Raw genomic sequence first — 12,616 nt, 5'->3', positions numbered from 1 at the left:
CCAAAGGTAACATTTGACAGTACTTACGGGCATATAAAAATCCTTGTCTCCTTTCCAAACATTGGGAGTGAAAATGAGTTTTACAATATGCTCTGAAAACAAACAAAATTAGGCTTAATTGGAGCTACTGTTAAAAAACCCAGTAATTCCTCTATGTGGTTCATCCTTTTCTATAAACTTACTCAAATGTGTGTGTATGACTTTATTTTTTTCACTGTGATTATTGCCCTGGATTGTGTGCATATGTATATAGATGTGGTAGGATCTCATAGAGGGTTTTTATGTTAAAGAAGTGTACATAGATACATATATATAGTTACATATATGTGCATGTATGTGCACATGCATACATACTGCTCACACATGTGTAAAAATGCCAAAACCTGGTGTGGTTGTACATGTGTATGTGGTGTTCTCCCTTTCCGTTATATTTTCCATAAATGTGTGGTGAATAGATAATACATGGTTTTTAATTACGAATTTAATAAGTAATTTTGACATATCAGTTCACAGCGCAGGTTTTATCTCTTGATCAACTAGTTCCTGTTTTCTCTCTCTGTCACAGGGTGAAAGAATGATGTGATGGAGGTGAATATGGGCCGCTGGTCAGGCTCACGGCAACCTCCGTCATTCCTTGTCCTTCTGATTGTCAAGTTCCTGGCCTCCATTTGCCAGGTAGTTCACGGGACGGCCCCGCTTGGCTTTCACTTTACACATTCCACTTACAATGCTACAGTGTACGAGAATTCTGCAGCCAGGACCTATGTCAACAGTCAGACGAGGATGGGCATTACCTTGGCTGACCTTTCGTGGGATATCAAGTACAAGATAATGTCTGGTGATGATGAGGGTTTTTTTAAAGCAGAGGAAGTCATCATTGCTGACTTTTGCTTCCTCAGAATAAGGACTAAAGGTGGGAATTCTGCTATATTGAACAGAGAAATCCAGGATAACTATTTATTGATGGTAAAAGGGTCTGTCAAAGGAGGGGACTTGGAAACATGGACAAAAGTGAACATCCAGGTTTTGGATATGAATGACCTAAGACCTTTATTTTCACCAACTACATACTCCGTCACAATAGCAGAAAGCACTCCTTTAAGGACTAGCATTGCACAGGTGACCGCAACAGATGCGGATATTGGGTCCAATGGTGAATTTTATTATTACTTCAAAAATAAAGTTGATCTCTTCTCAGTTCATCCTACGAGTGGTGTTATCTCCTTGAGTGGCCGGTTAAACTATGATGAGAAAAACAGGTATGATCTTGAGATTTTGGCAGTGGACCGTGGGATGAAGCTTTATGGAAACAATGGCGTAAGCAGCACTGCCAAGCTTTATGTTCACATTGAACGTATCAATGAACATGCCCCAACAATAAATGTAGTAACCCATATTCCCTTCCCATCAGACAAGGAACCTACCTATGCAATTGTTAACATTGATGACCTAGATGAAGGAGCCAATGGAGAAATAGAATCTGTTTCTATTGTGGCTGGAGATCCGCTAGAACAGTTCTTTCTGACTAAAGAAGGTAAATGGATGAATGAGTACAAAATCAAAGAAAGAAAGCCTATTGATTGGGACAGCTTCCCATATGGTTATAACCTGACTCTCCAAGCAAAGGACAAAGGATCTCCTCAGAAATTTTCTGCAGTTAAACTGGTCCACATTGCTAGTCCCAAGAAAGAAAGTATTCCCGTGAAGTTTGAAAAGGAAGCATATGATGTTTTGATCAGTGAATTTTCACCTCCTGGTGTGGTGGTTGCAGTAGTTAAGCTGGTGCCTGAGCCACAGGGTGTGGAATACAGAATATCTCCTAGTGAAGAAGCTGAGTATTTTAAGATCAATCCCAACACAGGCCTTATTACTACTGCTCGTCCCTTGAAAATAATTGAGAAGGATGTCTATGAATTAGAAGTACATACGAACAAAGGTGGTGATTTAAAAGCACGGGTTACTGTCAGGTTAGAAGATGCCAATGATCACACTCCAGAGTTCCAGCAGCTCTCCTACAGCTCATTTGTCAATGAAAGTGTCCCTGTGGGGTCTAGCATTTTGGCAGTTTCAGCAGTTGATAAAGATATTGGAGAAAATGGATACATAACGTACAGTATTGCAAGTCTGAACTCACTACCTTTTACAATAAACCAGTTTACAGGTGTAATCAGCACATCTGAAGAACTGGATTTTGAGTCCTCACCCGAAAGCTACAGGTTCATTGTGAGAGCTTCTGACTGGGGTTCTCCCTACCGCCATGAAAGTGAGGTGAATGTCACGATATACATAGGCAATGTCAATGACAACAAACCCCTCTTCGAAAAAGTGGCCTGTCAGGGAGTGATTTCTTCTGATTTTCCTGTTGGTGGTCACATCACTGCTGTTTCTGCAATAGACATAGACGAGTTAGAACTGGTGAAGTACAAAATAATCTCTGGAAATGAACTTGGCATTTTTTATTTAAATCCTGACACTGGTGTCCTGCAACTTAAAAAATCTCTAATTAATTCTGGCATAAAGAACAGCAATTTTGGGCTTAAGATAACAGCAACTGATGGAGAGAACTTTGCTGATGCTATGTTTGTTAATATTTCAGTAGTTCATGGGAAAGTGTCTTCAAAGACCTTTAGTTGTAGAGAAACTAGAGTTGCTCAGAAGCTAGCGGAAAAATTGCTCAAAAAAGCAAAAGCAAATGTGAAGCTGAATTTGGAAGATGGTTTTCTCGATTTTTACTCAGTGAACAGGCAGGCACCACATTTCGACAAATCCTTCCCTACTGATGTAAAAGTTTCAGAGGATCTGCCAGTTGGTGCCACCATTCTGAGGATAAAAGCCTATGATGCTGACTCAGGCTTTAATGGAAGAGTGCTTTATACAATTTCTGGTGGTAATGTGGATAGTTGTTTCAACATTGATATGGAGATGGGGATACTTAATGTTCTCATGCCCTTGGACCGTGAAAAAAAAGAGCTCTATCTTCTTAATATTACAATTTATGATTTAGGTAATCCACAGAAATCTGCATGGAGACTGTTGACTGTCACCGTGGAGGATGCAAATGATAACAAGCCTGTTTTTTTACAGGACAGTTACTCAGTTAATATTTTAGAAAGTACAGGTGTCGGTACAGAGATTATTCAGGTAGAAGCCACAGACAAAGACCTAGGACCTAATGGTGAAGTGACTTACTCAGTACTGACAGACACCCAGCAGTTTGCTATCAACAGTTCCACGGGAGTGGTGTATGTGGCAGATCAACTAGACCGGGAAGCAAAGGCAAACTACACACTGAAGATTGAGGCTAGGGACAAAGCAGAGAGTGGCCATCAGCAGTTTTCTGTTGTACCTCTGAAGGTTTTTTTGGATGATGTTAACGATTGCTCTCCAGCCTTTATACCATCCAGCTACAATGTGAAGGTTCTTGAGGATCTGCCAGTTGGCACTGTCATAGCTTGGTTGGAAACTCAGGATCCAGATCTCGGCCTGGGAGGCCAAGTCCGTTACTCGCTGGTGAACGATTACAATGGGCGGTTTGAGATAGACAAAGCGAGCGGCGCCATCCGCTTAAACAAAGAGCTCGATTACGAGAAGCAGCAGTTCTACAACCTTACTGTCCGTGCAAAGGACAAGGGGCGCCCGGTTTCTCTCTCTTCCGTTTCCTTTGTGGAAGTTGAAGTGGTGGATGTTAATGAAAATCTTTATACCCCGTATTTTTCTGACTTTGCCGTCGTTGGGTCTGTGAAGGAAAACTCCCGCATTGGTACAAGCGTTTTGCAAGTTGTTGCTCGAGATGACGACTCTGGAAGAGATGGAGAAATCCAGTATTCCATCAGGGATGGCAGTGGCCTGGGGAGATTCAACATAGATGAAGAAACTGGTGAGTTTTGTTTGTCATTTCCTTTTCCCTTCATAGGGGCTTTTTGCAAAAGCAAAGCTTAGGCATAATTTGTTTTGGCCCTTAACCAGAAGTTCAGTTCTTAACAGGCAAGATAAAATTATAGATAAGGTACAGCAATGACATGATTTAACTACCTAGTTACACTCATCATTCCGTGGGTGTGAAATAATGCACATTTCTTTTCAGCAGCTGTTTGAGGACTCCATTTAGAACACAATGATAGTTACAGAATGACTTGCCTACAGTCACTGTCGATCGCTGTAAATTGCTCAGGTCACCTCCACAGAGTCACAACACTCCTGACCTTGAATCCAGTGTTAGACCCAATGAAAGGGAATAAGGAGCATGAAACAAGAATTGTTCTGTTCTAAAACCTATTTATGATCTTGTTCTTGCTGTTGTTGGGAGTCATTTTTCATGAGAGTTAGTCTGGAATGATATGCCATTCTTTGTAGCCTGGTGTTCATCAGTGCTGGTGTGCTTCTGTAATGATAGAAATCAATGACAAGATTCATAACTGTAAATTAACTGTGCTAGCCTTCCTTTGGTGTTGGTATTATTATGAACAGTGACTTTAGAAAACATTGTTAATAGAGTGAAGGTTTTGAAGATGCTGAACTTAACTACCACATCGCCCTATTGGAAAATGTTGAAAATACTAAATATAAAAGTATAACATGTCTAGTAAAACACTTAACAAACTGATTGTTTAAATGTTGGGTCGTTGTTGGCAGTAATGGTGCAGTTGTGTACCACTAGAATTAGTGAGGAGATTAGAAAATACTAGTCAACAGTTTCAAAAAATATGTTGAATATGTTAGGTCTGTGGGTTTACTGTGGTTTAAGCAGACTTTGTATGTCTTTTTCTAAAGATTTTAATTGAGAATGTGGTATTAAACATAAGATTAAAATGTATGTTTTGGCAAATTCAAACTGTTTAATCAAATGTCAACTTTCTAAACTGAACATTATGAAAAACAGACGACAGTACAAATGCTGTGGCTCGCATCTAAGCATAAACTGTGATAAATATTTTTACTCTATTTGTGCTGTAGTCTCTCTGCTGCAGCTGGGCACAGATGAAACAGTCAAAACCTTATGTCCAGAAACATCAGACTTGAGTGTGATCTACCCTAATTTCCAGAAATGTTAAGACCTCAGTGCTAATAGCAATTGAAGGCATTTGTGCAACATCGTTTAAGCAATTGAATATGGAGTTCAATTCTAAGCTTCTGCAGTTGAAAATTTTGTCCTACCTACTTATGGAGTAACATCAACTTCATCTAAATGGATTCTTTATCAAGCAATGGGAAATTGGTTCAAATGCAGCAGTATTGATCTGAAAGTCTCAGGATTCAACATTTATTGAACTCACAGGAACTGATTGGGAGAGTGACTTAGTGCATGTCACTCACTTGTAAAGCAACCAGTTGTTTTACCCTCTGCCTAGACTGGTAGAGGTGATAGCCAAGAATAAGTTAGGGCCCTCATTCAGTAAAGCACAAATTGTGTTTTGACATGAGTGAGAATTGTATTCAATATTCCACATTAAATATACTTGGTTTCGTGAAAATTTTACTAAATTGTTCCAGAAGAGTCTTGATAATTTAGCAGATCAGAAGGTTTCAGGTTATTCTTCTGTTTTCTCCAAATATTCAATACAACGTAAGTGTTCTTGAAAGGAACTGGAAGAACACTTTGGGTGCAGAGCTGCAGAGCTGCAGTCAGCTGCAGCCAGGATGAGCAGGGCTTGTGGGTTCGAGAGTTACTCTGGTCATGCCGTTGTAAGCTGAATGCAGAATTTGACCTCTGTTAAATAGAATGCAGTATTAGTACTGTGCTATTGAACTGGTGGCAACTTAAATGCTGCTGAATGATGAATCAGCTTTCTAGCTGTAGAAAAGGGCTCAAGTCACATATTGAATTAATTTATAAAGAGATAGCTATTTATTTACTTTCAGCACAGTTCATTTGTCACTTTTAAACTGACCAACTCTATTGGCTTATGAACTGTCTCTCCTGAAATTTGTGAAGGTAAGAGGGAGTGTGAAGTACAACAAATCAATATTTTTGGCTGCTACCTTAATGAAAAGACGACTGCAGCATCCATTATAATCATTAGGATATAAACTGGTCCAAATTCATCCTGATATGTGAGCAGGCTGTACTGCAAGCAAGTCTGTGCTTTCAGCAAAATTCTACTCAAGTGCTGAGTGAGATGTGCCTGTGCTCCCTGAGGCACATTGAAACCAAAGAAGCGAAGTGATGCAGAGATACCAGAGGAGAAGCAGGGCTCCCTGGTGGATCCATACTGCACCGTGCTGCCACACATTTGTTGTCATGATGGCTTCTTTTTGTTCCAGTATGGATGTACAAAGGGGCATATGGACGCATCTGGGAAAAAGGAGGGAGATCTCGCTCTCCACAACTGCCTGAAAGAGTGTATGCAAGTAACAAGTGCCAGGACAAGAGGAGATGTCCAGGGGAAGTTTAGGTTTTGTATTAGGAAAAAAATATTCACTGAAAGAGTTGTCAGGCATTGGAACAGGCTTCCCAGGGATGTGGTAGAATCACTATCCCTGGAGGTATTGGAAAAACATGTGGATGTTGCACTCGGGGACATGGGTTAGTGATGGACTTGGCAGTGCTGGATTAGCAGTTGAACTTGATGATCTTAGAGGTCTTTTTCAAATGAAAGGATTCTGTGAGTCTATGATATAACTCCATCAAGTTTGTTCTAACTTTTGATGGAGATTCCACAATAGGCTATACTCCATTCAGGTTGGAACAGTGGTTTGTGGTCAGCAAGCTTGAGAGTCTCTCCATACTGGTCAATATGGATCCCTCTGCATGTTGTGTATATGCAAATCTGTGTTCTGTTGCAGTTTGGTAAGAGATGTGCCATGAGAGTGAGCCTGGGATTCCCTTCCTGCAGTGCTGCTCTTTGCCTCATGTATAGAATCAGTTTGGAGGATTATCATTGTTACAGCATTCACTCCTAAATACTCCCATTTATATGTGGTAGTAACTGGAAGCATAGCAAGTGTTTGCCAACTAGAAGTGCGAGTCACTTCCAGATTTGTTTCAGTGGATTTACTTTCCATTTCCAGAAAGCAGAGCCCTTGCAAGTCTGTAAATAAATGAACACTCTACTGAAGTAGATGGTTGCAGTTCCTGGCCTCTTCTTGGTTTCCCACTAGTCCCTTAGCTAACAGATTAAATTTTTTGTAGATTTAGAAGTCAGTTCATGATTCATAGCTAAAAATCTGGTTTGAGGCTTTTCTAGAGGCTAAAAAAAAATAAGAAAGGGGAGGAACTTTTTATTAAAAGAAAAGTCTTACTTGTTGATTCCTGCCTCCATGGTTATTGAGTTTGTCATCAGCCTAGGTGTACGGTTCAAACTCATTGATTTTCTGTCTTCATTGACCTGTTTATTGACTGTTGATATGAATGTTGCAAGATTGCCGTTTAAGAACCCTGTGTCCAGGATCATGTAATGTGATCCCGCCATTTATGGTTTCTCATTTTCCTTATGTCTCCCATTCAGAACCACTTTGGGGTTTTTTGTTTGGGTTTTGGGGGGATTTTTTGCATCGGTCTCATTCCTTTGGTCTCTTTTATGAAATGTGGTCATATACAATGAGAACTAGTCACTGCAGGCTTCTTCAAGTCAACAGAAAGAAACATGCAATTGAGAAACATGGTTCATTTTACCCTAATGTAAAAATATCAAATCAGTCGAATGAGTCACACTCTAAAAATATGCAAAGGCCCTTGGGTGACATGCTCAGGTAAAGGTCTACTCTGAGTGCCTTGCTTTGGTCAGACGTAGCCCATCCTTGTTAACTGTAAATCAACTGTAAATAAGAATATAATCTGTCACATTTACATGCTAGGTAATTTGTGATTACTCCTCTCTACCAGATTCATGGTTTTAGTCAAATTTCAGGGAAGCGTCTTTCCATACAAAACCCATAAATGAGCACTTCTAGAAATAAAAAGTGGAAAATAGGGTTTTAGTAGGATAGTGGATGAGGAGACTTGTAAATAATATTTTATGATTTTTGATTTTCTGAGAATACAGTGTTAGAGTGCCTCACCCTCTTTTCTATCTATAGAAGTTCATCAATATCTAATGTGTTCATCTTCCTTGTGGAAGTGAGTGGTAATCTTCCCCTGGTGCAACTCTGGGGCTACAGAGAAGCTCAAGCCATTTCTTCATCTTTGGTACTGCTTCCCACTTGGTGTGCACCTCCACTCTCTTCGCCAGTCTGCTGATTGCAGTCCTTTGGAAGAGAATTGTGTAAAACCCCCTCTATACTTCTAGATTGTTGTAACACAAAATGAGCAGAGATCTGTTAAAAATTGTTATGGAATGACAGTGTGCTCTGAGTTGCCATCATAGGGTTACCTCCAATAGTTATGCCTAATCTGGAAATGGTCTCTGTCAAATGTCCTACACTGCCTTATTAAAAACCTGGATTTTCTCATCTCTGGTACGTACACCATTGTAGTGCTGATACCACAGCAAAGTGGCATATTTTTGCTGTCTTGGGAGCTGGTGGTGAGTCCAAAAAATACCTTGGGTGACTGACTACCATCTCTCAGAACCTCTTTTCTGGCTACAGTGGAGATTTGGACAATTAGTGAGACTTTCTGACTTCTTGAAAGGTTAAGTTAGATGAGTTCAGTCCTAGCCTCAATGCTGGAATCTTCCTTCTCATTTTGTAATGATTTGTAGTTCAGCTAAACAGTGTTTTTTACTCTAGCCCTACATTTTAGTCTGGCATGTGTTTCTACATGTTGATGTAATAGCCTGGCACTCAAAGAGATCCTTTATTTACCCCTGTGCTACCCATGGGTGCACTTGTAATAGCAAATGAACAAAATGAATTCTAGAGGAGCAGAGAGACAAGACACACTCAGTATCTCCTGCTGCAAAGGACTGTGTAGGCTTTATCAGAGTTGATGTGGCAGTGCCTTGGGATGCAAGCAATGGATAACTCCACTTGGGAGTTACTCAGTGGGAAAACCAAAGAAGTAAAACTTTTGCTGCTTCTCAGGAAAGCAGTGAAACATCCTAAGTTCCACTGAAATTGAACATGAAGGAAAATGGTATGAACGAAATGGTTACAGGATCTTTAACGTTGTGCAAAGCCCAGAAGCATAGATTTAAGGAATGCTTTCAAAACTTACTAACCTTGTTTCCTAAGATTGTTCAGGAATCTTATTCCCCTGATTTTCATGAAAACTTTATATTTAGGCATTAGGTAGCACTAAATTCTACCTCTATAGAGAACCTCTGATAAGAATGCAAGCTATAGATGACCCTGCTAACTTGTTATCTTTAGGTGCTTTCAGCCCTCAAGTTCATGTTAATAAGCCAGTCCTGTCTTTCACATTGCTGAAAGCCCGAAGATACTATTAAATGTATGTAGAGTTCAAATTATTACAGACTCCATGTGTTTATTTATGGTGCTAAGGGTAGTGGTCTCATCTTCTGTTTGGATACCTTTTAAGGTACCATGAGAGTGATAGAAATTCATGACAAACTGTGGCTAGAGGAGCCGGTTGGTGTTGGAAAACCCTAATCATGGCCTTAGACAACTAATAATGGAAACTAGAAACACCAGGTGATATAGTTTACAATAAACCAGACCTGCCTGTATGTTACATCTGTTTGGCAGAAGGGAACGTATTTATTTCTTCAGACTCCTTGCATCTTGTCACTGTCTCCTAAAATAGTTTTCTGTTCTAGTGTATGAAAGTTGAAGGACACTTTCATTTACTACAATTTGAGTGGTCTGATAAATATTTATATAGGACCATTCCTAGCACTTCCTTGAAACAAAATCAAGGAAAAGTGAAAATGGTTTGTGGTATGTGTTTTGTTTGCCACTTGCTTGTTTAATTTTATGAAGGCATGTAGGCGCTAGTGGGTAAATCTGAAATGACTCACTGGTAGAATTGAATTCACTAGTTTTGAGGCATTAGTATTACAGATGTTCTTCATCTTCCTGGAGAGTGTAGGCAAATTTCATTACCCAAAGCCATTATTTTGGAGCTACTTTATTATCCAAGTTTCCAAACCCAGTTTTCAAAGTAACTTCAGGCCATACCCCAAGAGAAGTGCCAGCAGATGTTGCTGGGAGGTGGATTGGGAAAGGGGAATGTTCACAGGGGAGGCACTTGCAGCAGCCACTCAAGACAAGATTGTCAGTCGTCAGCCTGTCCATGATGTCTCTCCTGAGCAGCCTCTTTGGGAGGGAGTGTGCCAGATGGATCACAGAGCACGGTCCTGGAAAAAGTTTTGTCTGTCAGCCTGTGACTGTGTCAGGCATGAATAAAGCATTCATAGGAGCAGCTATTTCTGAGCCTGTGGTACTGTGTTATCTTTGTTCTGTGAGTTATCTCTGGCAGCTTTTAATAGTGCAAGCATTCCTTCATTTAAGATTTCCAGCTTTAGGAAAGCAAGCGTTAACATTTTTCTTTTTCTTTAAAATTAGTTGGTGTAGAAAACTGATATTTTTATATAAATTCTGTCTGTGTGTTTATAATTTCCCTGTCATTTCTAGATGTGAATTAGTAAAGGAGCAAGGCTTATCTTAGTTTCACTGGGGCAAATTTGTTTACTTTTTTTTGTTAATATGAGCCTTAAAACAATGCATCAGCTTATGAAAATATTTGCTTCAAAGAGCTCTTAGAATCATTCTGACATACTTTCAAAGTTTCCTAAGTGAGGCCAGTCATGCAGAATTGTTCCATTCAAGCTGTTCAGCTCTCTGGGCTTTATACCCCATAAAACAGCTCACAACATACAGTTTTTATAGCTATTTGTAATTTGCATACATTCCCTTCTTTGGAAAATGGTTAGCGAATCCCTTTATTATTCAGGATGCTCCTGGTGATAGGACATTTAGTCTCAATCTCCAAGTAATTTATTTATTAATAAAGAAATGTGCAGTCTGTATTTCCTCGTGTCGCCTTTATTACCCTTGAGAGATATTTCCAAGAGCATTTTGTATTAGCATGTGTTCTGTTATTCTCTCCCTTAGTGTATAAACCCAGAAGTGACCCCTACATGATCTTGTGCATCATCATCCAATAAATTATACCCAGGTGCTCCTGCAGAAAGCTCATCCCCAAGGTGTCAGCAAAGCGACCAAGCCACAATGTAGTCAGTTAGATCATAGAGAGGAAAATTGACTTCCAGTGTCTGCTGTTCAGTCAGAGCATGTGGGCACCAGCTTTATCCTGGCATCACTTCAGACCATGGTCAGCAGTTCATGGTAGTTCAGAGGAAGCTGGAGAAAAATCCATTTTGGCTGTTCCAAAGCACCAATGGAAGTCAAGGGGCATTGGAAAGCAATGTTGTTAATGCAAATCTACAAATTTATGAGCATATGGAGGGCAATATGGAGTCCTCTTTTCCTGAGATATACAGAGGAGGATGTTTGAACAATGTCTAAGATTACATGGAGCCATTTTGGTGCACTACTTAATCCCTTCCTGTAACAAATCCAAAAGAGAGCAATCAGTGGCCAGTGAAATTGAGGACACAATCTGCTATCTGACCTTGCATCAGGTTTTGTGGCATTTTAGAGAGCAGTAGAACTGGACAGAGTTAATCAGTTTATGGGGCTGGTTTGGAGCAGTAACATTGGCTTAATTACGGATCTCTTCCCCTGCTTGAGTACATAGGCAGACTCCAGGATTTACCTTGGAAACTGAATTAAAGGTACTGTTTGCAATTTAAGGACTGAAAGTAATGATGAATCAGGCACTTGCTTGGAAAGCTCTTCCAAGTTTTTATTGCTCTCATCACTAAAAAACTGTGTCATTTTAAGGCTGTTTGGCTAATTAAAGTGTTCAAGTCTTGGAACTTGTTAGATCTTTGCCAACTAGGTAAAAATAAAATTAAAAAATCTCTCCACTGTCAGATCTCTTTCTATTCATATATACATGTTTACCTGAAAATAGGTGTTTGGAGATGAGCCTTTATAGCTCATGGAACAGATTCTTTTAATCTGTATTCTGCTGTTTAATGTAAACATCTTTATTACATTTTATACACTTATGGTGTCTTATTAACATTGAAGTGTTGCCAATAAGAAATAACTGAGAGAAAGCCAAACAGAGTGCATGTGGGGAGGGGGTTGTCGTTGCAGTTGGTTTGCATTAGGTGTTCGCACTGATACATTTTTGTATTTCTCAAAGTTAAGAGTCTGCTGACACTAACCTGGTCATTTTGTCCAGTAAACAAAAAAGGGGTAGCTCCATTCATTTGTGGCTAGAAGTTTGTCACAAGTGTTGCTGCAGTGTACCATCAGAGCAGGAAATGTGTGAAGGTGTAGGACTATTCTTTGTTTCCTCTGTGCTCTCTGTATCAGAATGAAAATGGCAATTGTGGGTCCGTAGGGTGGTGTGCTACCCTCCAGCACATCCCCCTTCTGAATGATGTGGGGCTTCAGGACATGTTGTGGAGCTTCCCTGCCCCCCATTGAGATACATGTTTTGATTATTTGCTCTTAAACGTCTTTGTAACTGGCTACATCTCAGCTTTGTGTCTGTTACCTTGCAGAGACAATCTGGTTACCACAACCCCCTTCAAGAGGGAGGCAGCCTGAAGTTACTTCTCTTAGTGAATACTTTTCAGTTATTTTGATGGTATTTTCATCTTGGAGTTGAGCAAAATGTACAAGTGACAGTTCTTGAAGG

General features: G+C 39.9%; 1 protein-coding gene across 2 annotated transcripts in view; it reads left to right on the top strand.

Moving 5' to 3' along the window:
- The first annotated feature begins 582 nt into the window (after positions 1 to 582).
- FAT3 (FAT atypical cadherin 3) overlaps positions 583 to 12,616 on the top strand; it is a 322,962-nt gene continuing 310,928 nt past the window's right edge. For both annotated transcript variants that reach the window (XM_071555911.1, XM_071555903.1), the window contains exon 1: positions 583 to 3,877. In XM_071555911.1, the coding sequence (XP_071412012.1) occupies positions 583 to 3,877 (3,295 nt within the window). The remainder of the gene's footprint in view (positions 3,878 to 12,616) is intronic.

The sequence above is a fragment of the Pithys albifrons genome, chromosome 1 (assembly GCF_047495875.1).
Source record: "Pithys albifrons albifrons isolate INPA30051 chromosome 1, PitAlb_v1, whole genome shotgun sequence".
Lineage (NCBI taxonomy): Eukaryota > Metazoa > Chordata > Aves > Passeriformes > Thamnophilidae > Pithys > Pithys albifrons.
This window is presented reverse-complemented; position numbering and strand designations above follow the sequence as displayed.